This window comes from Epinephelus moara, chromosome 4 (assembly GCF_006386435.1).
Source record: "Epinephelus moara isolate mb chromosome 4, YSFRI_EMoa_1.0, whole genome shotgun sequence".
In the NCBI taxonomy this organism is placed as follows: Eukaryota; Metazoa; Chordata; class Actinopteri; order Perciformes; family Serranidae; genus Epinephelus; species Epinephelus moara.
Window position 1 is genome coordinate 23,310,543 of NC_065509.1, and position 26,831 is coordinate 23,337,373.

At 41.9% G+C, this 26,831-nt stretch overlaps 2 protein-coding genes across 2 annotated transcripts; both read left to right on the top strand.

The window, feature by feature from the left end:
* The first annotated feature begins 2,302 nt into the window (after nt 1–2,302).
* Nucleotides 2,303–9,150, top strand: rtn4rl2b (reticulon 4 receptor-like 2b). The gene is made up of 4 exons (XM_050042229.1): nt 2,303–2,444; nt 3,876–4,102; nt 4,217–4,447; nt 6,436–9,150. The coding sequence occupies exons 1-4, from the start codon at nt 2,396–2,398 to the stop codon at nt 7,303–7,305; spliced, it is 1,377 nt and encodes a 458-aa protein (XP_049898186.1). The 5' UTR covers nt 2,303–2,395; the 3' UTR covers nt 7,306–9,150.
* A 12,313-nt stretch (nt 9,151–21,463) lies between these two features.
* On the top strand, nt 21,464–26,697 carry selenoh (selenoprotein H). The gene is made up of 5 exons (XM_050043170.1): nt 21,464–21,609; nt 22,018–22,150; nt 23,577–23,719; nt 24,489–24,608; nt 26,432–26,697. The coding sequence occupies exons 1-4, from the start codon at nt 21,594–21,596 to the stop codon at nt 24,593–24,595; spliced, it is 399 nt and encodes a 132-aa protein (XP_049899127.1). The 5' UTR covers nt 21,464–21,593; the 3' UTR covers nt 24,596–24,608; nt 26,432–26,697.
* Nucleotides 26,698–26,831: the final 134 nt, after the last annotated feature.

A 26,831-nucleotide genomic window follows, 5' to 3' on the forward strand; every position in this document is an offset into this window, starting at 1 on the left:
TGTGTGTGTGTGTGTGTGTGTGTGTGTGTTTGTGTGTGTGTGTGTGTGTGTGTGTGTGTGTGGTTACATACATTTTTTTTCTGCTTACGCACTTGGCTAAAACCTTACACAAACACACAGTATAAGGTTTACATAACATGTGTGCAAGTCTCAAATCAGAAACACACACACACAGGTACGCTCACGTGTCCACTGTGACAGTCTGGATACTTGATAAATGTTATGAAAGGGGCACCAAAAATCTCCCACACACACACGCAGGCACACACACACAGGCAGGCACACACACACACACACACACACACACTCCCACAGCCTCCCTGAACGTGGAGTTTGGTTGGTGAGCTGGCTGCCTCCCCCAGTTGCCCTGGGGCCAAGAACAGTGTGAATACATTTCATGCACCCACACACACACGCCCGACCTTCTCTGTCCCACAGACCCCCGTAGAGGCTACTATGCCTGACTGGTGAGTTGTCTCCCCTAATTGCTGCACCACAGCCAAGAATCAATATGACTCCAGATGCCCTGTGCAGCTCACAGCTTGGAATTGCATCTGACCTTTCATGGAGCAGGTTTTGGTGAGCGTGTGTCCAATTGGGAACAGATGATGTGCATCATGGTGGACCTGGCCTTGACCTGTGTCACGAGGGGAGGATTTGGTTGTGAGTAAACCCCAGCCCACTCCTGCCTTCATGTGGTTTGTTCCACAAGCAGAAGACCTCCGCGTCCAGTCCCACCTTCCATCTACATGCTGCACGGTGCCTTTCTAAACCAAGTTGACGGTATCACTTTGTCCATCCATGTTCAGCCCAGTCGCCAAAATATTTGTCAGATACATTACATTTGTATGCTATTATGTATCGGATACATTAAAACTTTCTGTTTCTTTACATCTCAACAGAGCTGTGGTTTATGTGTAGTTAGTTTAAGGCACAAAAATCCCTTGGTTAGGGTTAGGAAAACATCATGTTTTGGCTTTAAATACCTGCTTTTGGTGGCATGATCACCACTGGAAATGGGGCAAAGTCTTTGTGAAAGAATAAAACATCTCTTTTTGTGGCACAATTCTGGCAGAAAACACAGAAATTGGTCACTAAATTGGGCCACCCAAGTTTGGTGGCTGCAAAGCTGCTGGAAAAACAGTGGTGGGTCACTAAAACACAGCTGGTTTTGTTGTTTGTTGGTCTTGAACAGTGGTCTGCTGCATCAAACACTTAATTTCCTGTAATTTTATTGCACCAATTTGTGCTTTTCTGTATCAATTTATTGTGAAATGCCTTTTAATGTTGTCAGAATAAAAGTCCTATCCTACTTCCATGGTTTTATTGACTATATATCCTTAGCCCCTCCTCCTTAATCTACATCTATGTGTCCCTGGTTTGCAGAAAGGTAATGCCAACATGTCGAGTGACTGTGCTGCCATCCCATCACCCCAGGTTACGTCTGCCCATTACAGCATTCACTGTAATATCATCTTGGCTTTCAGCTCTTAACTAAATGCAGAGTGAAAAACAGTATTTGTTTATGAGACAGCTAGATGTACAGTATGTGTTGTCCCACTGAGATGTATCAGTCAGCGGTACCGTTTGTCACCTCTCCTCCTCACACAAATGTAACCGTCCATATGCTGCGTTGGATCATTTCGATCCACCGCTGGGTTTCCCTTTCATGTTCATCTGTTGTTCTGAATTGTAGGCGTCTCTTGGCTTCTTTCCAAACTGGCCTACACTAAATGAGGCAGATGATTTTTTGGCTTTAATGCCAAATGAGTTTTAACACCTCCTGTCCTCCTCCAACCCCCTTGTGAGCGCATGGGCCGGTGGAACCACTCAAACACTCTAATTAACCAGTTAGTTATGCAGTGAAAAATATTCATATCATCCCAGAAATTCTTCGCTTGTTGTCACCGAAAACCTCCATCCCACCTCTTCATAAGCAGTTTGCTTTCTCCTGAAATGGCTAAAAGTAAATTCAGGGTTCATTTTTTAAAGGATATGAAAATGTGGGCTTCTTTTCTCATGTTCTGACATTTCCTTTGTAATGTATTGTTGAATATGGTGCATTTAATTACCTCATCATAATGCATAATAATCAGGTAGGCAAACAATCTTACTCACAGTGAAGACAGTGACAATAACCAGTCCTATCAGTGCCTTTCTTGTCGCTTCCTCCGGTGACTCTCACCCCTCCTCCCGGGCTGACGTAGAGGATCCTCCGCTGCCTACGACTGTGGGCGACGACCCGGCCGCGCGTATAAAGAGCTTCCCGGGACTCCAGCATGTCACTGCTTGAAACCGCAGCAACTCGTTCACCAGAGCTGAACCTCAGCAGAGATAGCAGCAAGCAGGCACCTCCTCGCCGCGCAGGCTAACTCGCTTTCGGCTTTGGTTCGAGATGGAAACTCGTCGCATCGTGAAGCGCTCCAGCGCCCGCAACTTTAAGGGTGAGTTGATTTCCATTGTGCACCAGCACTTTGATTGCGCTCTGAGGTTTCTGACTTTGCAAATGCATTTCTGTGATTTAGTCTGGTTGAGTTTTTGCAGTTAGTCACTCAGCAGTGTCCATGTCTTAAGATGTAAGTGATTTGAGGAGCAATAAGATGACAGTGATGTTTCCATGTTATCCTGGGTATCAGCAGCCTCATGTGCCAGAAAACAACTGAATTTTACGCACAATCATTTTGCATGTAGGTCTATTTTAAATCGTGATTTGCACAATGTTGAACACCCATTTAAGTTTGAATGCTCTTTGTCAATGATGTATGATAGAAATTTAGAGGTATGTAGCATGTGAAGGAAACCTAGTGCGCACTTTGGCGGCATTTTAACGCATGAGCTTTGGCAGTAAAATCTCCACAGGAAATCTAATTTAAGCGTGAGTTTATTTGATATCGTCATCTTCACAACTCATGATCAAAGTTAGTTTACATGTCATCCAGTCTCTCCATATCTCCTTTACGCATGGAGAGATGCAGATATGATTAATGCGCACATGATTCTGAACTTTATTCGTCACCTCATGTCGACTTTAGAGTAAATAACACGTAGGAATACTCTAAAAAGGTGTCTTATTCCACTTAAAAGACCCTTCTCCAGTTCCCCCTCAGCTTCCAGCGCAGCTAATAGTCCAACTTGTTAAGAGGTCAAGAGGTGATCCTCTGGAAATTCTTGCGCACAACAGATGAATGGGAACTTCATTATTATTTCATACATGTACTTTTCCCGCGGTGGACACTTTTGTGCACCGTTATCCGAGCTGTGCCAAGAAGCTGTTACATTATTGACAAGAACCGAAACTGATCCGGGTCTGGTTGCCGGTTTTACGCGTGCCCTCTGCGTGGCAAACCTTTCAACGGAAACAACCTTTTGGAAGCCTGAGAAGTGGGAAACCAGGTTAATTTAATGCGGTAGGCACGTGTGATTCGCGTTTTCTGTCCCTTAAAGGTCTTTATAGTAGACTTTTGGTGATTTCATATTCTAAACAGCTGAAAACTAGAATTATGTAACTGGTGTCACAACAGCCATGGAGACCTATGTAAAGTGATAGGGTGGATATGAATGGCTGAATGATTTCTGTAATGTAATCTGGTTAATTATTTATGAACCTCAAAGTTCTGGGACCCAATCAACAAGTCACGGCTGAGAGCACAGCAGTGCTAAAAAGAATCACTGACAACAGCGACAGGTTTGATAGACAGACAGCAAAGAAAGACAGGTGCCAAAAGCTGAAATCGACCTCTCTTTCTTTGTCTGTCTCTCTATCCAGGACTAACCACTGCGACAATGGTCCTTTGCAGGCTTTGCTCCTAACCTGACCTTCAATTATGTTCCTTTCTTCTCATGAGAATTAACCCCATCTGTCTCTCTCTCTCCAGGTGGACTGACTCTGTGGCTGATTCTGTGGCTGGTGGTGGTGAAGCCAGGCGGAGTGTCAGCATGCCCCAAGCTGTGTGTGTGTTACCCCACGCCCATGACGGTCAGCTGCCAGTCGCAGAACATTACCATAGTGCCGGCCGGTGTGCCATATGACTCACAACGTGTTTTCCTGCAGAACAACCGCATCACAGAGCTGCGTGCAGATTCTTTTGGCTTTGAGACACAGGTAAAAATGGCAGTGTGTGTGCATCTGTTGAATTTCACTGCAATATTTGCAGACATTCTTAATAGTCTTTTATTTTCCCTTTCTCATCACAATATTTTTCTTCTTTCTGTGCAGGTCCTTTGGCTGTATGCCAACAACATCACATGGATCGAAGCTGGGGCCTTCAGTAACCTCAGGGTGCTGGAGGAGCTGGATCTGGGAGATAACCCACTGCAACGTCTGGAAGGTGGAGCCTTCAGGGGATTGGAGAAGCTGCAGAGCCTGCACATGCATCGCTGCAAGCTGGCCGCCCTCCCCCATGACCTCTTCCACAAACTGTACAGCCTGCAGTTCCTCTACCTGCAGGTAAAATGAGCACACACATGTTAAGATACATATTTGATAGTCATGCATGATGCGTGCAGGAATACACACTTGTGTTGTGGAGTTGATTTATGGACACATCCATTGCCAACACGCAGGCTGAACACCCACACACATAAAGACGCTTTCATACTGTGCATGATGGAGGATTGTTTTAAGGAGGTTCAGTGAGTTGCACATACTGTAGTCACAAAAATGCAAACTGAGAATGATATGCAAGTAAATATTTAAACACTGATAAGATCTAGAGCCAAAGTAACACATCTCTGCAGGTCCAATTAGCACTTTTCAGTTCAACAGCGGAAAAACAAAATTGAAATATCTGTTATCATCATATTATTATTAATTGAGCACAACAGACTGTTCTCAGATTAATTGCACAGGATTAATGACACAGAATGATCAGTGATAGCACTGTGAGCAGCTGTCCGACCCTGTATTCACATACACAACATACAGTATAAATTAGGGTCATATGAAACAAGCATCCAGTAATATACTTTTCACGAGTACAAGCATCATCCTAGTAAAATGTGTCAATATCTGTACTCATAATGAACGACAATCCTCAGTTGTGTAGCTTACTCTTGGGATCAAAAATGATCTGAAGTTCAATTTTTCTGTGAATAATTTTCTAATAAATAACAAATATTGCAACTTACTGATATTGAGTTGATTTTAGCTGCAAATTATGTGAAACAAAATGATCAAACATAAATCTAGGAACAAGGATAGAATAAAAGAATATCATGTCATACTCTGTTCTTTAAGGACACCCACAGCTAAATGATTAAAAAATGAATAAATCAAGCAGCAACCCCAGAGCTGAAACATAAATTCAACACAGAAGTGCCAAAAACTGCAAATTTTTGAACAGCTGTTAGAGGCTGGCTCCAAAACACAGACCCCCATGTTAAAATGTCCAATTTCACAGCAGAAATAAACATGTTAACAGCCTACTACAAAGAACAGTTTTGGTCTCTATAGCTAATTCCCCCCTTCTTGACAACTGTACAGGTGAATTTATATATAACTCACCTGTTAATATTTTATTGAGGCTCAACATTAGGCATAATTAAGCACGGGCCACTTTAAACAACAGGCTGTCTGTCGATAGTGTCCCTGCCAGCTTCTCAGTCAGATCCACTCCTCGCTCCACCACAGCGCCAGCCTGTCGCCAAAATATGGTCACTTCTGGCTCCAAAAAACACAAGATGGCTACAGCCATAATACAATACAGAGGGAAAGCTCCATTAATTTACCTTAGAATTTCCACCTGCAGTTAGATGAATATACTCTTTTACTAAAAAATAAGCACAGGGAATAAATCATGTTTACAGGACAATAAAAAAATACTTAACTAAACTCTAAGCCAGTGGTTCACATATTCAAGTTTTCTCACTCCCCTTAAAATCAAGAGGACCCCACAATCCCTTAAGAAGCTTTGGCGACCCCTACTGTTAATTACCATGGTTTACACAGGCCTTAAAACCCAACACTGAACAACCAAATAGCTTTGAAGCACACAGAGTAAAAAATAAAAAATACTCTTGTCATTCATTTCAGTGCACTATGAACATTAGCTTGTATTTTTTGCCAGAGTTGTTGCTGTCAGCTTTATTGGAAGCTGACAGTGAGATCGCAGCTGTGAGTGTTCTTAAATCCATCACATTAAGTTCTGTTCCAATCAGACAATAAGTCCCCGCCAAGAAATAAATCTCTCCCACACTCATTGTGGTTCCAGTCGATAGAGGTCACTTCTGACCACTGTAAAGCTACATTCAAACCCAACGTCCCCTAAGTGTACATATATGGTAACTTCAGAGGAAGTGAGGGAGTTGTTTTTGGCTTCTGTCTCAGTTGATAGTAATCACTGCCAACTTTCGCCAACTAGAACAACAAAACAGCTTTACTTTTTCCATGTGCTTTCCCACAGCACTAAATCTTGTTGTATTTTGACTTCTCTCCAGGAGAATCAGCTCCACTTTCTGCAGGATGACCTGTTCTCAGATCTGGTCAACCTCACTCATCTCTTCCTCCATGGAAACCGCATCCGTGCCCTCTCTGAGAATGTGTTCAGAGGCCTGGTCAACCTGGACCGCCTCCTGATCCACGACAACCGCATTAGGCAGGTCAACCGTCGGGCTTTCCGTGACCTGGGCCGCCTGACCATTCTTTACCTGTTCAACAACTCCCTGGCCGAGCTGCCAGGCCAGGCCATGAGGGATACCCAAGGCATTCAGTTCCTCCGCCTCAACGGCAACCCCTGGTCCTGCGGCTGTGAGGCTCGTCCCCTGTGGGAGTGGTTCCGCAAGGCCCGCATCTCCTCCTCCGAGCTCATGTGCACTTCCCCATCCCAGCGCCGTGGCCAGGACCTCAGATTCCTCCGTGAGTTGGACTTCGCCCTCTGCCCTCTGCCTGACCCCGGCTCTCTGGCAGGAAGCACCACAACCACCTTCAGCACCAAGACCCGCTGGTGGTTCTCCAAGCACAAGCCCGCATCCTCATCCAAAGCCTCATACCAGAAGAGCACAGAGACAGTGAAGGCCTTCCCCTTTTCCGCCGTAAAGCCTCAGTACCTCCCCAAACCCGCCACTGAAACCATCTCCAAGTATGAAATGTCAGAAGATGAGAAGGCGCTGCCCAAGGTGGACCCAGAAGAATACTGGACCAACTACGGCAACGAAGACTCCTCCATCCGCTGCTTCGATCTGGATTGCGCCCAAGGCTATGACAACCCAGCCTACTCCTCGTCCTCCTCCTTACCCAACACCCTGTCTCTCCTCCGCTTCCTCTCCCTCTCGCTAGTCACATTCACCCTCCATTTCCTTTTTGGCTGAACTCTTCTCTCCTCCACCTCCTTTTCCCCCCTCTGATTTCTCCCCCTGCTCTCTCGAACTCCAACAAAAAACCTTGATCTTGATTCCTTTCAGTTACCTCCTCGACTTGCAGGAGGTGCTACACTGACACAGGAGACAGGCGAGGCAGCAGGGAGCTGTTTTAAAGAGCAGAGATCAGCTGAGTTGATGTAGAGCAGGACAGGATTTCAGTGTTGAAGTAGCTGCTGCTTCTTAGTACAGGCTTTGTGCAGGGATCAGATAACGAAGACTGACTCTGATAGTGACGGTACAAAGGCAGAAACCTACAACAACATGAGGAAGTGATAGAGACACAACACACAGTTAGCTGGTGGTGTCTCCAGATGTTTTTTGATATCTCAGCTGTGAACAACGCAGGCGTTGTGACTCTTTGACAGCTATTTTCTATGTCAACTAGTGCTCACCATCCACTCACCACCATTGTCCTTCACTAATTTATTTATTTCATCATGAATAGAAGTTTTGATTAATGATGGCAGAAGAAAGATATGGATCAACACAGATCATGACAGTCAGGGAATTAAGAAGAGAAAAGAAAGACTTAGAGGAGGAAGTGGAAAGAAAATCAATACAGCATGAGCAGAGTGAGCTTAAGATGTTCATCTGAAGGCAGGGAAGGAGGAGAGGACCGTCAGAACTGCAGCCAAGATCAGCTCAACTCTCTCCTTCAGATCCAAACTCTTGTGTGATCCCAGAGATGCCAGAAACCACCACCACCCACACTTGTACATACCACTCATCATCACTGTACATACACGTGTCCTCAACTGCTCTGTATTTTCAGGCTAGCTAGATTTTTACATTACATTTTAGGGCTGCTTCGTAAACGACAGCTTGTGGTGATAGAAGAAATGTGTAGATCGTAAATGAAAGGCCTTTTTCACCCCTCGTGTTTTCCGGTCTTGTCTCTTCCTCTGTCAGACAGCCTAAAAACTTCAGATTCAGATTTGTGTGTGTGTGTGTGACTCACTTTTTGTTGTGTGAGTGGGATTGGACTGTTGTAGACTAATAACCAAAGTCCTGAGATGACCAGTTTGTTTAGGTCTCTTTTTCAAATGACTGTGTGTATGTGCCTGATTTTCCCTTGAAATATGGCCTTTGTCTCTCTGTTAGTCCAAACTGACACAAAACAGGGCGAAAACAACTCCAGGGCTGAATCCTACACAGCCCTTTGTGTAGTTTGAAGCCTCCGATCTCTGTCCTGCAGGCTCCTGTTGCATTACACTCTGACCTGCAATTGGTCTCTATCAGGAGACTGTGTGTGTGTGTGTGTGTGTGTGTGTGTGTGTGTGTGTATGAGGATGTGTGTATTTCTTTAAAGATCAGACTGAAAGCTGAAAAAGTCCTTTATGCACAGATGAATTAAGCAGGACACATAACTGTTAAAACTGTATTGTTTCAGAAATGCATGTGAGCATGTGTTTTGTATGATTCTCTGAAGAGTTTAATTGCATTCAAATGATATCTGTATTGTATGGTACAAACAGACCATGCAGACCTGGCATACATAGAATCATCTCTCCCATATTAAAGCTGTACTTTATAAGAGAACCTCTCTGACTCCACTGTGTGTTTTTGGACAACACGATGGGTATTTACTCAGAAATCTGTTCAACACAATGCCAACCTGACTGTGATCTGCGTAATTCATGGTGGTTCTTGTCAACCCCGAATGTTAGTACGCCCCTACCAATCACCCTGAACCATGACTGTGAGTTTCTGTGTGAAGGATAATGTTATGCTGTTAGATTCTGTATTTTTTAATGGGAAAACGTGTTAGGAAAGTGTTTTGCTTTATTAAAAAAAATAAACAAACAATACAACAGAAGTGTGTGGGGGTTTCGTCTTTGTTCGTCAAGGATGCCACATGGGAAAAGAAAAATGGGCAAAAGTTAGTGAGCTGGCACATAAGCACAAACACGGTATTTACAGACAGTAGTGGCATATAAGTACAACAGTGACATACACATTCACATGATCATGTGCTACTTTATACTTCTACTCCACAACAAAAACATGAGCTCCACCTTTAGCAGCTGCAACATTAAGGTGGTGAACACATCAACATAAATCGATCCAGTAATACACATGATTCTGAAATGAGCCATTCTGCATAATGAAAGCATTTACTCTTGGCTCTTTGAGGAAATTTTGATGCTGATACTTTTGTACTTTTACTTGTAACAGAGTATTTCTACACTTTAATATTGCTACTTTTACATAAGATCTAAATACCTCTTCCACCACTGTATACAGATAATATTAGATAGTAGAAACCTTGACTTAGTGATGATAGTGTAGCATTGCAACAGTTCATTCATGAAATCTTGAATCGATAGCCTGCTGAGTAGAGCTTTTACACACGCAGTGCTTTACACTTTCACACAGCAGCACAGCATGCTGCAATAAGAGACTCATAAGCATGAATGTGATCAGATACGTCAGAGCAGTCCTTATTTTGAAATCTGATAACTTTGAAGTCCAATTTAGTCAACAGCTGAGACTTTGTTTTTTAAGAGATTCACGTCATACGTCTTAGAAAAGGGAGGAAGTATTAGTAGTGTGTCTGTGTGTGTGCGTGTGTGCTCACGTAAGTGTGTGAAGTGTAAGAAATCCTTTGTGACAGTGTGAGTGTGTTTGGAGAAGGTCAACAGTCTCAACTGTGTTCACTCCTCGCCCCAATCACGCAGCTATATTGGGCCATATTATACAGAGAGATGGATGAATAAGAAGTCGAGGTGTGGTGTGCGTGCATGTGTGTGTGTATGTGTGGATATGGGGGGGTAACGATGAGGTATGATTCAGGAATGGGGCTGAATGGGACACACGCCAGGATGAAAATGTGTCGATGTGTCCCGGAATGAGCACACCCCCTCAACAGATTAACTCTCACCGTGATAATGATGGTGATGCATAGATACACTCATGCGTGTGTTGCACATATACTTTCATGTGCAAATAGCCTACACACTAACACATACACACACACAGGCGCAAATCAGAAAGTTCAGAGAAGTTTGGTTGCCTGGCCCTCCAATCTTTTTTGTCTTCCAGCTCACAAATTATTCATCACTTTCACACCTCACTTTTGTTCTTTCTCTTTTCTCTCCTTTATTTTCCTCTTCTTTGTGACGAAAGCTCCTTCGCCCCTTCCAGTCATCGCTTACAGCAGATAAATCATCAGACCCACCTACATGATTGTCCTTCAAAGCACTTCTTTCAGAACTTTTTATTTAATTGAAGACAAATGAGATAAAGTTAAACCTGGTGCACTGCACTGAGACAACATACTGGGCGTGTCACTGTTGTTCAAAAACCAATTGATGGAAATGTTATAAACCAGTGTCATAAAGGTTTGGTTGGGATATTGTCCTCCTGTAACTGGCTACAAAAGCAACTATGTTAAAAATCCTTGTTGTCCCCCAGTCAAGCAATAAACTCTGCTATTTGTGCAGCAACAAGACCTCGCTGTTAAATGAACGAGACTGAACGAGTCTACAAACATGCTAGCGATTATCTGAGACTGTATTTAGGTAGCTTTGAGCAGCATACTAATATGCTTACAATAATAATAATGCTAACATAGCAATGAATTAACTTCACAATCATGGTTTCATTTTGTTGTCTAGTGTTGTTGTGTTGTTTTGCCTGCTTTAGCTTCTAACTATCTTTATCTTTTTAACCTGTTTTCACTGCTGAGTGAGCCTGACTTCCTCCACATATCCTTCAAACACATCTTTCTGCTTGAAATCCCTTTTTCGCTATTACCAAATATATGATAACTAGTCCATACCCACTGAGTGCACAGTTGCCCACTTACTGTTTCACATGGTGTGTGTTTGGGATACAGGTCATGGGAAATTGCTGATTAAATAGTCAACTGAACCCATTAAGAAGAGCAATGTATTTAGACAGAGTTTTTGTGAATTTGATAGTACGATTGCTTTATTGAAAGTACAGTAGTACCATTGCCAATAGTGGGATAGTTAGTGGGCTAGAACTGTACATTAGTAGTTGAGGTAGCATGTTGAAAGGCAGATAGTTAAAGTCACTGCCTTATAGAAGCTCAGTTTTAGTGAGTTTTCCAACTTTTGCCAAGAGGGAACTTTAGATATTGGTCCCTAGATTATGTTCACCGAGTTTCATGCAGATCGCTCAAACTTCCTAGGAAGAGATCGATTGTAAGTGTTTTTCAAAAAATACAAAATGGCGGAAAATCTATATAACCAGAAGTTATGGGTTCTTGAGACAAATCTGTTCCTCATGAGGAGAGGCATCTCTGTGCAAAGTTTCATGTCACTAAAGTTTGCAATTTCAATCGGTTGCTATAGCGCCCCTCTTTGGCCAATTGATGTAATACTGCTTCATTCGCATCCTCCCATGACCCTGAGGAGAAAAACGTGGAACAGACACACCCACAGACAGACAGAGTTTTTGTCAGCATATAGTAAGATAGTAAGATATATCTTAAGGGGGTGCAGTTGGATAGTGTGGGCGTTGACAGACCATACCAAAGGGGCTTAGAGAGGGGTGAATTCTGAGATAATCTTGTTAATTCAGACAAACAAAGCAGAACTTTTCCCTCAAATGAATGCATTAGGCTTCCGTACAAATGGGGTACCGTGCAGTAATTTCAGTATTTTATCACTGCAGTTGCAGTGGATGTTTTGGAAGAACAATATCAGACTTCTATCTCAAAACAAAGAGGTGGAACACTGTTGATAAGGCACTGCCAGAACTTTAGATATGTAAATACTTTGTGCTGCTTCATCAATAACTCCCACTGGATGTAGCTACCATGACGTGGTGCAGTGAAGCCTCGAGTTCGGGGTTTCGGATGTCACCATCTTGGTTTTTGTGGAGCCAGAAGTGACCATATTTGGATGACAGGCTGTCACTGCGGAGGAGCGAGGGGTGGATCTGACTCACAGACTACAGTAACCGGTAGTGATGCCTCACAGACAGCCTGTCACTCAAGTGTCCCCGCCCTTAAATATGTGTAACTTCGGGCTTTAATAAAAAAAAATCACCCCTTGTCCAGCTGTCAGGAATGTTGAAATTAGCTGTAGAGACCGAGCTGTTTTTTGTACCAGGCTGTAAACGTGTTTATGTCTACTGTAAAGTTGGGCATTTTAACATTTGATGAACTGCGGTTTTTGACACTTCCATGTTGGCCTCAGAGGTTGCTGCTTGATTACTACACAGGAATTGAAATATATGGAAAAATGCACATGTAATGACAGAGAGACTAACTGAGTGTGGAAAAACTGAGACATATTATTGAAATTGCACTTATTTTTCCTTTACGTTTTCAGACGTGGCCTTCGTTACACTAAAAGAAAGGTAAACATTCAGAGGTGCTTTAATTTTAAAGTTTTTATGCAGTGGTTTGGTGCACCTGAGATCAAATTGGGCTGAATGTGGCCCATGAACTAAATGCCCCTGATCGAGATCACTGTCTGACCTTCATGAAGATAGCATAGGCAAAAGATGACAAATTCCATAAAGAGACAAGAATGTAACACCGTCTGTGTTTTGACAAAGGAGTCCAACTTGTTTTTCTCAACTATCTTTGTTCCCAACATGCCACTGCTACTATTCACAGTTATATCTATTTTCATTCCAAAGTAGGGACTGTAACAAGTTTACAGTTGGAGCACTGGTGCTTGGCAACCAGGGAAAGGTGGAAAATGACTAACAGAAACAACTCAGAGGTGTTGAAGGAGCCAGTAGGGTGCCGGCGTAAATAGCGTAAGACAATTCAAGGGTGGTGTTTTTCTTTGACGTCAAGGTGTTAGCGCTTTAAAGGAGTAGGTTGATATTTTGGGATAGCTGCATGTGGCGTTGAGTGAGATGAGAAGATTGATACCACTCATACAGCTCTCAGACGACAGCGAGCAGCCGCCTGAAAAGCAAATTATTAGTCATTGTTTGTCATTGGACAGAAGTCGGCTAGCTTTTTCACCCTGTATCCAGACTTTGTGCTAAGCTAAGCAGAGCGGCTGCTGGCCGTGGCTTCATATTTACCAAACAAGAGAATTGTGTCAGTGTCCTCATCTAACTCCAACTATGCAACTTTTAGGATTTAATAAAGTAAGAGCATAATTCCTGGCAGTCAAGGCATCAATCTAGAGGACTGCATTGGGGACCCAATACAAATCTTGCAGTGAGGTTTTATCTCCGGTTGTCCAAAAAATAGCTGCGGAGAGATTAATTAACATGAAGGATGGAGAAATCAACAGGTGAGGCAGAAAAGAAGATTAAAGCAGGATATTACAAAAGAAGAAAAGCAAGGCAAATCAGACATTTGGAGGATTTTCTTGGGAATATTACAGATAATAAAAATAACACTGAATCCCAGAGAAACCAGAATAACTGGAACCATGAATGTAACTATGCACTGGAGCATAATTCTGCTAGTTATTGCCAACAGATATGCATATCTTTCTTAATACCAGAGTAAATTACGTGCTTTCCCTGCTGTTACCCAGGAACAGGAAAAGACCAAATCTATTGATCATCTTCTGTGCCAGCATGTATGGTCAGAATGTTTGCAGGTGCCAACAGGAGCTGATGCACTTTGTGGTAATGGGCGGGAGTAGATAAAACACTCTGTGGGTGGTAATGGTCAGAAATCCAGCGGGAGTGGGCAGGAGTAGGATAGGAAATCAGTCCCGTGCATGGCTCTGCTTCAAACATCAGTGGGTTTAGACTTTATGCACATTATTTGTGAGAGGAAACACGTAAAATATCACTGCTGTTGTCCAACATTTTCAAAGGACATTGGCGTACACCATTTAAGAAAGAGCAACATGCAGGCAGTGACCAAGTTCACTTCAGGGTATCATAAATATTTCACATGATGACTAATGGCTTGGTAGAAAATCATTGTAAGCATCAGATGGCAATTTAAAGTTATAGTTTGTGAAAGACAATTTACTAAGGGTCATAATTTCACAGAAAAGTGCAGATACGTCTTATCCTGCCAGGGATAACCCGACCTCGAGAACTGCACATTAAAAACTTGAATCGTGACCAACATGCTCACTCTTCCTGTATTTCCAAGTTGCTCTTTTATGGCAGAAGTGTAGGCGTTTGGCCTATATTCCTGGAAGCAGCTGCCTGGGTGGTCATGGGACATCTTTGCTGTTTTTCCGGTGCAGGAACACAACAAGGCCATTAGCAAAGAGAACGTCTCTGAAGTTGTCAGACTTTGATGATGTGCGCATATTACACACTGTGCCCACTTATTCTCCCCCAACTCTCCATCCTATTTTTCTTCCCTGTGCCTTTCTCTTTTGTGTGTTTGCTTGCCTTTCATATGCTGTCACTCAGTCTTTGTCTGAACCCCTATCACTCCAGCACTTCTCTCTCCCTTCTCTGCCTGTCACACAGTCTCTCCCACATGGTTTCTGCTCGTCTTGGCCAAGCGTGCCTGTTGGCTCGTGTGAGTTGGCGTGTTCGCCTGCGTGTCACTGGCGTGTTCGCTGACGTTGGTTTACCCTCACACATGTTCTTATTTGCAGAGGATGAACCGAGATTCACACCCTGACGTCAGAATGCCAAGGAAAGGGAACAAAGAGGCTGAGAGAGACTTTGAGGGGATGAGATGGATTCATTCACTGCCTCTGAGGGCTGCTCTGAAACAACAGGATATAAGATTATTGTCTTTTCTTGACCTTATAGGGGAGAATATGACGACGGTGCGACAGTACAGTGCTGCAGTCAACGTGACATCCATAATTGATGAACATCATTTGCAGCACTGTTGCACTCACCAGCTCCCATTGTCCGGCACGTGGAAACATGAACCACCAGGGCAGCGAACCCACTGCTGATAACTTACCTAAAGGAAGAGGGAGAAAAGAGGACGAAAACAGAGTGACGAGGAGATCCTCTGACTATCTAAATAAATCATTTTGCATGGAAACACTGAGTATTCTCACTAGTGAGACTTTGCTGTGGGTTCACCCACTGAGTAATAATGAGCCTGTCCCTTGTGTGTGTCACCGGATGAAATACAAAGGGCATCAGAAGGAAACATCCAAAATATTTACAAAATGCCCCCAAAAATAGAAAGAACACTTCAGGAGAAGAAAAAGAGATGGCCTGTACTTTTAGTCATACAGCTTAATTTCATGTAACTGATTTTGAAATGGCAGCATGGCGGTGCAGTGGGCGGTTCTGTGTGGAGTTTGCATGTTCTCTCCAGGTACTCCAGCTTCCTCCAAAGACATGCAGGTGAGGTTAATTGGCAACTCCAAATAGTGCATAGGTGGAGCACTTAGTAGCTCGGTGGGTAGAGCAGGCACCCGATGCACAAAGGCACTGTCCTTACTACTGTTTTCTAGCCCACTCCACGCCTGGCCTGTCCCATCTAATAAAGGCATACAAAGCCAAAAAAAAAATCTTTAAAATACTCATAGACGTCTCCACAGCCTCTTTTACACTGCCTATTCAAGGTAGAAATTTCCCATTATTCCGCCTCGTTGTTCTTTTTAAAAGGTACAATCATGGAAAGGGAGGTTTTCATAAAACCAAAAGCTGGAAGCCACAAAGGTTCATGTAATATCTTCAAGGGTACCAAAAACGTAAAAAAGCTGCACCGACACACAAAGAATCGATAGTGACAGTAGAATATTTGACAGCAGCTTTCAACACTGTAAAATAAAAAGAAGTACTCTGTTCTTTTACTTCAGCAAAGTACCAACACAAAAATGTAAAAATACTCCTACTCAAGTAAAAGAACAAAAGTAGCCAATTATGAGGAAAATATCACATGTACTAATTGCGGATTTTTTCGCGTATACAATTTTTTATTTTTTTTTTACTTATTGTTTTTATTATAACATGACCTGTATGCTCTTGTCTTGTTCGTCTTGTTTGTCTCCACTTGTTTTATTTTTGCTCTAATATTTATTCCTAATGCACCTTCAGTTGTGGCACTCCCAATTTCATTGTATAGGTGTCTGTACAATGACAATAAAGGCTATCTTGAATCTTGAAAATTGTTGATACGAATGCATCAATATGTAAGCAGCATTTGCTGATGTAGCTACTCTAGGTGGAGTTTATTATCTGAAGTTAGATTATTTAGTCCAGTGCGTCCCACCTGGGGGTCAGAGTTCCTCCATGGTATCACAAGATAAATCTGAGGGGCTGGGAAATGATTAATGAGAGACAAAAGGAAAAAACAACACAACAACAACAAAAAGACTCTTTCTATAATCTCTGATTTTGGTGAAGTATTGGATAATTTGAATGTTGTAAATGTCAGTGAAACTAAGTTAGAAAGTTAGAGAGGAAATGTCTCTTTGGTTGGACTGCTAACAGCTCATAGACATCTGAAAAAGGTTGGGAACCACTGGTAAAATCTATACCAATGCATTGTATGGAGTGGTGCAGGGATGATGTTTATTTGCCAGCTCGGAAGTTAGCGTCACCATTGTTCCCTTGACAAGAAGCCGATGGGATTTTTCCATTGGATTTTGGATTACTGCAGATAATAAGCTCTGTGGCAAACAAATGCCGCTAAACTGCTATAAACCAACTAGACTATGCTCACATGACCTAACGTCACCACCATAGCAAGGCTGTAGAGCTGATGACGCAACTGCATTTTTAAATACACATAAAAGCTTCAGAGCTCACAAGTGGGGCATTTGCTGACATATTTCATGTCATAGAACATGAAAATAATTAAGCTTGTGTGAACCACAGACTGTATTTCTGGCATCCAACAAAAAGCCCCACTGACTTTGAGGTGAGGGAACCAGGAGTACAAAAATACCAATTCATTTCCAGGGTCTGGGACTCATTCCTGCACCACTCTGTTACAAAAGCTTTAAATGTGCCTTTAATGTCCAATCTAAATCTGAAAAATAACTAGTAATTCTAGATGTCAGATTAATGTAGGGGATTACAGGTAGTGAGTAGCAATTAATGGGCATGCTCAAGTAAAGCACATGTACCTCAAAACTGCACAATACTTGAGTCAATGTACTTAATTATTCATGACTGAACCACTGAGCAGCAGACAAGGATTCACTAGAAACAAGACATTTTTGATCATTAATCTACTGCACAATACAGTATTTCTATTGATTAAAATTGGGCTTGCAGGTTAATTGGTGACTCTAAATTGTCCGTAGGTGTGAATGTGAGTGTGAATGGTTGTCTGTCTCTATGTGTCAGCCCTGTGATAGTCTGGTGACCTGACCAGGGTGTACCCTGCCTCTCGCCAAGTGTCAGCTGGGCTCGGCTCCAGCCCCCCGCAACCCCCAACAGGATGAGCAGTTACGGAAATCATGAGAATCCTTAAAATCAGACTTCCCAGCATGTAAGGTTTGAGATTTAAATACAAGATTACAAGATTTCATACAAGATATGAGCAGCATCACGTACTGTCTATGTACAAAGAAAAGACGTACTGTCAGCAAAGGCCTGTGTTAATTTACTCTTCAAACTGAGAAAATGTAACTGCAATTGTCGTTGATTGAACTTAATATATTAAATTTAATTAACTCATAGTTACTCATGTTTCGTTCAGTTTACTCCAATTTTCAAGGGAGCAGGGGAACATGTGTTTTAAGTGAAACCAGCTTGCAATTTTTCACAGTGTAATGTTACAAATTGCTCAACAGATTTACTACAGAACCACTGAAAGAGAAGGAAGCACAAGACTAACAAACAATTAAACATCAGAGTATATCTTCACCAGCTGCAGTGTCTTAAAGAATCAGAATATGATGCATAGCTGAGAGAGGCAAACAAAAAGACTTGATTTTATGAATGAAATATCTGCCTTCTGTTGTTGTTCCTCTGCTTGCTTGAGTGTACGCACAGAAATATCTGCGTGGATGTATGATTGTTTGTGAGCATTGATCACCAGCTCCACATTGTGCAGCGAGGAGGCAACCAGGAGCTCTGCATCCGGTCCTGAGTCAGTCAGAAGTAAAAGAGGAGAGCAGGGTGAAGACAGGGCACATCTGTCCCACAGTCTGTCCGCCCCTCTGAAGGTTTACGCACACGGCTAAAAATACACTGCGACAGACTGCAGAGACAGATTGGGATCCAAAGACACAGAGGAGATTTAATGTGTCTTTGTGTCTGGTCTGTAAAGGGTGACACACAGAGAAGATTTAATAGCATGGCAAAGACAGCAACAGTAAAAGTGACTGCAAGGCAAGAATGAAGTGTGCGTCTTGAGTTTGTTGTGAACAAAGAACATTTATTAAATGAGCGCTTGTGAGTCACTCACACCGCCTCGCTCTGGGGAGTTGTATAGCCCATGTTTGTTGGCACAGACGCAGCCTGTGACGTCCTTTAGACAATTTGTATGAGTGCCCAAAAATGTGACTGCCACATCCACTGTGAGAGACACGTGGATTCTGTATTGCTATTCCGGTAGCACCATATTTGCTCTTAACTTTGGAGTACTCAAACACATCCGTCTGGAGTGCTGCAGGGTTTTCTCTCACTTTCCTCTTGTTTGTTTTGGATGCTGTCTTCCTGCCGTCTCTCACATGGCTACATTTGGGAATTAAGTGATGCAAACAATTAGCTACAGACCATAGGAGAACGCCACTTGGGACCTGCATTAATCTTTCCCACTGTTTACCCAGGACATTGCACAGATCTTGAGTTGGAACATCCAGAAGGGGGTATTGATCTCAGAGTGTTTAGGTTTTAGCTAATGGGATGACGCAAATGTGAGACCAAAAAGGTCTGTCTGACTAATATTTCTGTCAGTGGTCCCAACACACCATCTGTGTATCAACAGTGGGCTCTTCGCTATGTAAAGCTGCTTTACATTGTCTGCATCATTTCATGCCATTGTCAAATCCATTGTGATACAAATGTTGTTCCCTGATAGCCTCCATCTTAAGCTCCTTTGTCACATCATCCAACACCTCAACCTGTGGATGCACCATCAGCTGATCTATATGCATCATGCTGAACACCAAATAGGATCATTTTCCATTAAAGACACTCTGGTGGCTTGCCAGATTATAAATTTGCCTCGTCTAGGTAGGAGCGGGAGTAAATTCTCTGGTGAAGCACACAAAAGTTTGTTTGAATTAGACTGAAAATGGATAAATATGTAGATAAACATGCAATAAAAACTGATGAAGACTGAAACAAACACATAAGCTGAAAGCTATTTCCACTGACGTCCTCCAAAAGCGAGCAGGTGACACAACTGATCTTCAAGTCAGGCAAGAAACATTAACAACAAACACTATAACTGAGTATTTAAAGGTCCAGCGTGTAGGATGTAGTGGGATATACCCGCAGGATTAGAATATAATATGTATTCTTGAGTGTAAAATCACCTAAAAATTAGAATTGTCATGTTTTTGTTACCTTAGAATGAGCCATATATATCTACATTGGTGTAGATGTGGATGTAGACATGGTGCTCCTCCATGTTTCTACTGTGACCCAGGACGACAAACCAGACACTGGCACCAGATAGGGCCATATCTTTGTACCTGGAGAGAATTATCCGCAGAGATCTCTTCCTCTCCAAAACAAATGGACCAGGTGGTTAAAACTGAATTTTTTTTAAATGCTGAATACCACGGTTTCATGTTACTACTCAATGTTTCTTCCCTGTTTGTCAGGTCGCAGATGGGCCGCTCTCACAGTGCCTGCTGTGTGCTCACATTTTTCTCTGATAAATGAATATGTGCTTACTTTATTTGTGATGCACACATTCAGGAGGTTTTTACCATCCAAAACAAATGGACCAGGTAAATCACCCCAGCAAAAACACTTAATAAAGCCATTCCACGTTACAAATCAGTGTTTCTTCTACACTGTTTGGCCTTTAGCCTAGCACCTGCTAATGTGTGTTCATCTCTTTTCTCTGATGACTTAAGATCCAGACTTTCAGGACTTTTTACCACAGAGGTCTCCTCCTCTCCAACACAAGCAGTTTCACATTAAAAAAAAAAGTTCATGTGATGCTGCTTGTTGTGGAGGGGCTTCTAACTACGGTGGCTGATGCCAAAAGTGAATAGCCCCATCTAAAGTCAGTGTTTGGTTTGTACATCCTGGGCTATTGTAGAGACATAGTGGTGCAACATGGCGATCTCCGTGGATGAGAACCCACTCCCTATGTAGATACAAACAGCCCATTCTAAGGTAATGAAAACACATCTTTACAGTATTTAAAACAGGTAGGTGTTGGTGGAATACAGAGTGGACGCCTGAGAGAAGAGATGGTCATTACTTGTCTGAGAATAGAATACTGGATTAAATGAGTGGGTGACATGGTGATGCAGTGCTTAATGCTATGGCCTCACAGCAAGAGGGCTCATGGGTTCAAAGCGCTTCTGTGTGGAGTTGGCATGTGTCAGTGTGGGTTTCCTCTCGGTTCTCCAGCTTCCTCCCACAGTCCAAAGACATGCAGGTTAAGTTAATTGGTGACTCTAAATTGGCCATAGGTGTGAATGTGAGGCTTCAGCCCCCCCACCCCCACCCCCACAAATCTCTCCATTGGATAGCACCCCTACATGACGATGCATTCACTGTAATAAACAGGAAACCGTGGTACATGGACCAAAAGATTTTAACAGGTATGATGAAAGAGGGTTGTGCATAAAAGGACTAAGTGGAGAAAAACACAATATTACATTGGGGAATCTGTTGGAAGAGACATCAAGGAAAGCACGCCAGCTTGTAATTGATTACTTAAAAGTAACAGAAATAATAGAAAGAATTTGGTTGTTATTTTTTCATTCATTACCTTTTTTGTTTTTATTTGTTTTCCTGCCAATGTACGGCTCCACTCCACTCCACACCAGTCCAGTAGGTGGCGGTAATGTACCTAAAAGCCGGTTTAACACCCTACATCAAAACTCAAAGAAGAGGAAGTAATGAAACGTTACTTACTTTCAGGGGATACACTAAAGAAAACATATTTTTTTGTATTGTATTCCATTTCTGTGAATATATCCCCCTACACACTGGACTTTAAAAATGGTGGCATCGTAAAATAGGCTTGTTTTATTTTTCAACAGAATACTTATCTTCATACACTATGTATGATGAATATTTTTTAAGTCAGAATTTACAACTATTAATATATGTATCTTAATACGCGTAATGAATATATTTTCACGAAAAACCTGAAGTTTGAACGAAATGTTTCAGAGTAATGGAATAATGGTTTGGTCCCACACCCCTTCAGCCATAAATTGTGGTACAGTCGACATGCGCGGCGCGAAACTTTTGTAACAACAATGGCGTCTACTGCAGGTAAGTGAGTGTATTTGTAGTGTAAACTCCACTGTGAACAGATAAACTCTATTACATAGCAACATAATAGAGGTATGCTGTATCTTGTTTCCAGTTTACACACAGGTACAGCGTGTTGTAGCACTTGTTACAGTGGTTATCATGTTGGGATTAGACTTCCTCTTGTGAGCTTCAGGTTGCTATGGAGTCAACGTTAGCTAGCTTCATGGCTAACGGTGGAACTAAGCAGCCAAACTGTGGGGATTTAATGTCTGAAGATTTATTATCTAGTGTTACCAGTTTCTAATTTCAGTCACATTAGTGTCTAATACTTTAAAGTAATGACTCACTCCCCAATCTGACATGCTTTTCTACAACACTCCACTTAGTCAATGTTATGAAAACAAACGCAACGTCACGTGTGTTCAGGTCGCCGAGGGAGGAAGCGCAAAGCGGAGGTTCAGGCAGAGGAGGAGAAACCATCTGTGGAGGAGAAGAAGGACGGAGGAGAAGAGGAGGAGGAGAACGGCCAGGAGGGCCAAAGGGTGGTCATTGAACACTGGTGAGTCACTTATGCAAGGTGTAAAATTAACCTTTTAACACAGGGGCCAAATGGCTAGTAAATGTACAAACACTACCAACCTCTCAATAGATTACCATTATTTTTTAATGGCTGGTGACTGAAGCAAATCTACCAGCCACATGCATATTTAAGCAACATTTGACTAGGGGATGGTGCCAATTTTATAACCTATTAGTGATATCTTATTATAAAGCCTGTAAGGACCTGGATACTAAATTTTAAAGCGCACTTACTCACATGTAGAAGCAATACATTCATACTTTCAAAAAGTTAATAAATTCAACACCTGTATGTGCGCTATGTCCCTTTTTTGCCCCCTCACGCACTTAGATCACGCAATGAGTCTGCATCATTTAACTAGGACCTTGCAAGCAATGGGAAAGTGCAAGTGTAAGGACAAATAGTTTTAAAGAATAACAATAACTCATGGTGATTTAAAGTCAGGGCCTGGAAATGTTTACGAAGCAAACTGTGCTGTATGTCGAAGGTTTTAAATGTGGTAAAATGGGGATCAGGGCTGTGGGATCGAACGTGCAGAGCAGTAAGCACAGAAACTATCGTCAGGGTCATTTTTACTGCTCATTTAGAACTGACATCAGTGTGTTTACTTAAATAGTATATTTTCGCTTTTGGTGTGTATTTCCGTCGCAAGTTTGGTCTTAAATTTCATTTAAAGTGGTATTAAACAGGTCTTAAAAAACTTAAATTTAACTTAATTATACTTGTAGACACCCTGTATATTTATTGATGCACACATACACTGATTAATGCATCAGCAGCCTTTGGTAACTTGGAAGCTTGACTAAACTTACTGAAAATAAGAAAAATAAATCCTCAAGCAGTATCAAGATTACCAAGTCTTTTATGGACTCACTTGTGCAACCACTGAGCCACCCCAGTTTTCTCTGCAGTGAATTACCTCCAGACAGTTCCCCAAAACCCATCCTATCTATTGAAGGGGTGCTTGAGCCTGTCGGACAGGGCTGTTTGACAAAAAGGATGGGAGCCACTGCTTTTTTGCACAATCCTGCTATACATTAGGCTACAAACAAGTGTAATAACTTAATAAAAGAAGCAGCAGAACAATGAATATGCCCTTTGACTACAACAACTGATGCTACTGAAACGGACTCCTCCATGAAGTTTGTGCAATAAAGTTAATGCACAATATCAGTGGTTTAGTGCTCCTGTTTTTTACGTTATTGTATTTGTTTTGCTATCTTTAGTTCTTCACTAAGACAAAAGTTGTTAGTATAAAATGATAACACTAAAATAAAGTACCTCAAATTTGCATTTAAGGACAGTACTTGAGTAAATGTACATCATTGCTTCATCATATGCTGCCATGCTCCTTGTGGGTGTCCACCAGATGTCCATCTGATGGTTTATCTCTTATTTCTGGCAGTAAGAGCTGACGAGTGTATGGGCGTAATGCTCAGGAGGTGAAAACTGCCCTCCTGGCTGCCCACCCTGAACTGAATGTGGTCCTCAACCCCAAGGCGCCCCGCAGGAACAGCTTCGAGATCATTCTGCTGGATGGAGGCAAAGGTGAGGAGGACGAATCATGGCACGTCCAAGAATAACTTGGCCATTTGGCGTCCCCTGTCATCATTCTCAGCCAAGTAGCCCTATCTCAGTTTTTGGACTTTTACCAGGCCTGTTGCTCTTCCACAGGACACTGAGTCCGGAAAGGCAAATAAGGACATGGTGTATTTCAACAGGAAAGTTATGTATAGGCATGTGATGTGAACGCAGTCTTCACAAATTACCAGAATTGAATAAAGCAACCATTTTGTAAAGTCACACTACAAAATTTCATTTTATCTTAAAGTTTAAAATGTTTCACATCAGCTGTACATCCAAGGTATTAGCCAAAAAAAAAAAAAAATCTTGCCAGAACTTGTACTTGTTCTCAGAGTGGTTGTCTCTGAGGCCTCATTAATTCATCTTCAAACAGTCAACAAGAGGCTGTGTTTACCAAGAGCACAGATTGGCTGCTCGAGAGAATTAAGCCTGCACAAAGAAAGAGATGTGCCCATGTCTAATCAGCCGTGATGCATGCATACATGTGTTAATATGTATGATTATTTTGCTCTGAAGGTCAGAGGTTGGTACATGAGTTGCTTTTCACTTTTTGACTGCTTAGTTTTTGAGTATCAGAATAAACACGTTGGAGCATTTAATTGTACTGCCATCCTCTAGAGGACTTTAAAATACATTTATAGTATTACTTATCTTCTATATTGTTCCTACAAATGACACTGTTATACTACTACTTACTCTGCATCTCTTGTACATTTCTTTCTCATCCCTAAAGAAACCTCGCTGTGGACTGGAATTAAGAAGGGTCCGCCTCGTAAGCTTAAGTTTCCGCAACCTGATGTCGTAGTCGCTGCTCTACAGGAGGCTCTGAAGGCGGAGTAGACACCCAGTGAAGGTTTGTCATTTCGAAACAGACAGAGCATTGCAATATGTGTAACACTAGATACAAAATGAATCAAGGACTGCATGATCACCCTAAATAATTATTTCAGCTGTAATAAATGGAAACGGGTTAAATGGAAAAGGGTTTCACATGTTTGTAATGTCCCATTCCTTTTCAACTGAGGTAAATTGGGATTCATTACAGGGAAAGTCTGATACAATTTTTTTTCTCAGCTGCGTGTATGGTAGACAAGAATTGACTTGACTGAGGTTTATGAAAGGTACGAAACCGTTCCAATATCTGTACCCTTTGACATTTTCTCCACTAGTTCATAGTAAGGTTTAAAGGGAAACTTCTGTATGTTTCAATCTGGACACTATTTTCCCATGTTTTTGTGTCCAAGTGATTCATCGAGACAGCAGTATTTAACATTGGTCCAGTATTGATCGAGACCACAGCAGCGAAACAGGCCACGGTGTGATCCCAGTGGGCAATTGTGCACTGTCAGTTTACGTCAACTAAAAGTGCTTGTTTTTGCCACTGATATCAGGTTGTTAGAAGTGTGTGTGTGACAACATTATGTAAAGGATTCTACAGAGGAATGAAACAGTTTTCCATACTTACTGGTCTGTTTGTTCTTGTGACCAAGTCTCACTCTGAAATCTCTCAAGAGCGACTTTCAGGAAAAACAATGGTGGAAAGGTTAGTGCGAGTTTGAGAAAGGAGTGTCGGGAAGAATTTGTTGTGTAGTACAGAAAGTGTATCTTAGTGTAATCTAAAAGATTTTCAATGTCATGGCTGAATGTTTCGTTGATTTCGACCGTGTGTACAAGTCTGTGACATTGCAGAAGGAGACTTCTCTTTGAGTGAGACTTGGTGACACGTAATGGACAGCCTGGACATGCAAGGAAAAATGTTTCATTTCTCTGTAGCTTCTTTTCCATAATGTTTTCAGACACTAATAATAATGATAATGAGCATGACCGTGGCAAAAACAAGCACTTAAAGTCGACATAAATTGATGGTGCACAATTGCCCGTAGCCTGTTTCGCAGCTGCAACAGTCTCTCGGTCAATACAGGACCAATTTCAAAAAGTTCTGTCTCCTTCAGTCACCTAAACACAAAAACATGAGAAAATAAGGTCTAGATTCTAATATACAGAAGTTTCCCTTTTACAGAGTGGCTTTCTTGGTTTATACTCAGGTTTTGTGGCATACTTGGAACACTGAAATGTATGTAATGGATTGTTTTTGTCGATGTGCACCCCATTTTTCATTATCATAAAATGATTTAGAGTCAAAACACATTTACTCAAATTTTCGCATTTCGCATCTCGGAAGATACTTTACAACTCGCATTTATATTTACATTTTTTTCCCCAGGACCATGCGTCATAACCTAAACTTGGATTTTCTTTCATGTCTTGGCATTTTATGAGTCACCAGCCTGGGGGAGACGTTAACTGCTTGTTAGTCGAGCTTATGACACAACCTTCAGCCGTTAGACCATCACTAACAGACCTCTTCCTTTCAGTGGGAGGCTATGTGGTGTGGACCCCTCTGTAAAATTAAATTAGCAGGTCTGAAAATAAAATGCAGCCCAGTTTTGTTTTTTGAATAAACAACATGCAGTCAGTTTTATACAGTGTAATGTTGTTGGTTATATAGAGTTCAGTCAAAACTACGTCACCCCCCTGGTTTGTAGATGTGTCCACAATGCTGCAGGTGGAGACTGTTTTACTTGTAGGTAAATAGGGCTGTAGTACACAACAGTGATGTGTTAGAAATATTTGTATATGTGAGTTTAACAAAACAAATTCTTGTCTTACATGCAGCCAAGAGTTAAGGAGATGTGGCCTGTGGAAGCAGAATGATGAGGAGAGACCAATGGGATGTTCTCAGTCCCTCCTTTGATGATCCAGGCTCCATCTGTTCACATCTTCTGGGCACATGGTGACACCTAGTGGAGAGTCTCTGCGCCAGTACATTTTCTCACATGCTGTCAGGCTGTTTTTAATTGTTCCGTCCCATTTCTCAACAGTTAATTGTGCTTTTATATCTTTATTTTTTTTCGTAAATAAAGTGTTACTTGTTTTTGTAATGTTGTTGTTGTTGTTGTTGTTGTTCTTCTTCTTCTTCTTCTTCTTCTTCTTCTTCTTCTTCTTCTTCTTCTTCTTCTTCTTCTTCTTCAGCTGTCAGGAGGTTTTTATTTCTTAAGTGCTATATCATAGGCAA

Bases quoted from the DNA above. Each gene is read 5' to 3' on its own strand.
- rtn4rl2b (XM_050042229.1), top strand. From the start codon at position 2,396: ATGGAAACTCGTCGCATCGTGAAGCGCTCCAGCGCCCGCAACTTTAAG. The intron at 2,445-3,875 runs GTGAGTTGATTT...CTCTCTCTCCAG, and splicing joins CAGCGCCCGCAACTTTAAGG to GTGGACTGACTCTGTGGCTG. The intron at 4,103-4,216 runs GTAAAAATGGCA...CTTTCTGTGCAG, and splicing joins CTTTTGGCTTTGAGACACAG to GTCCTTTGGCTGTATGCCAA.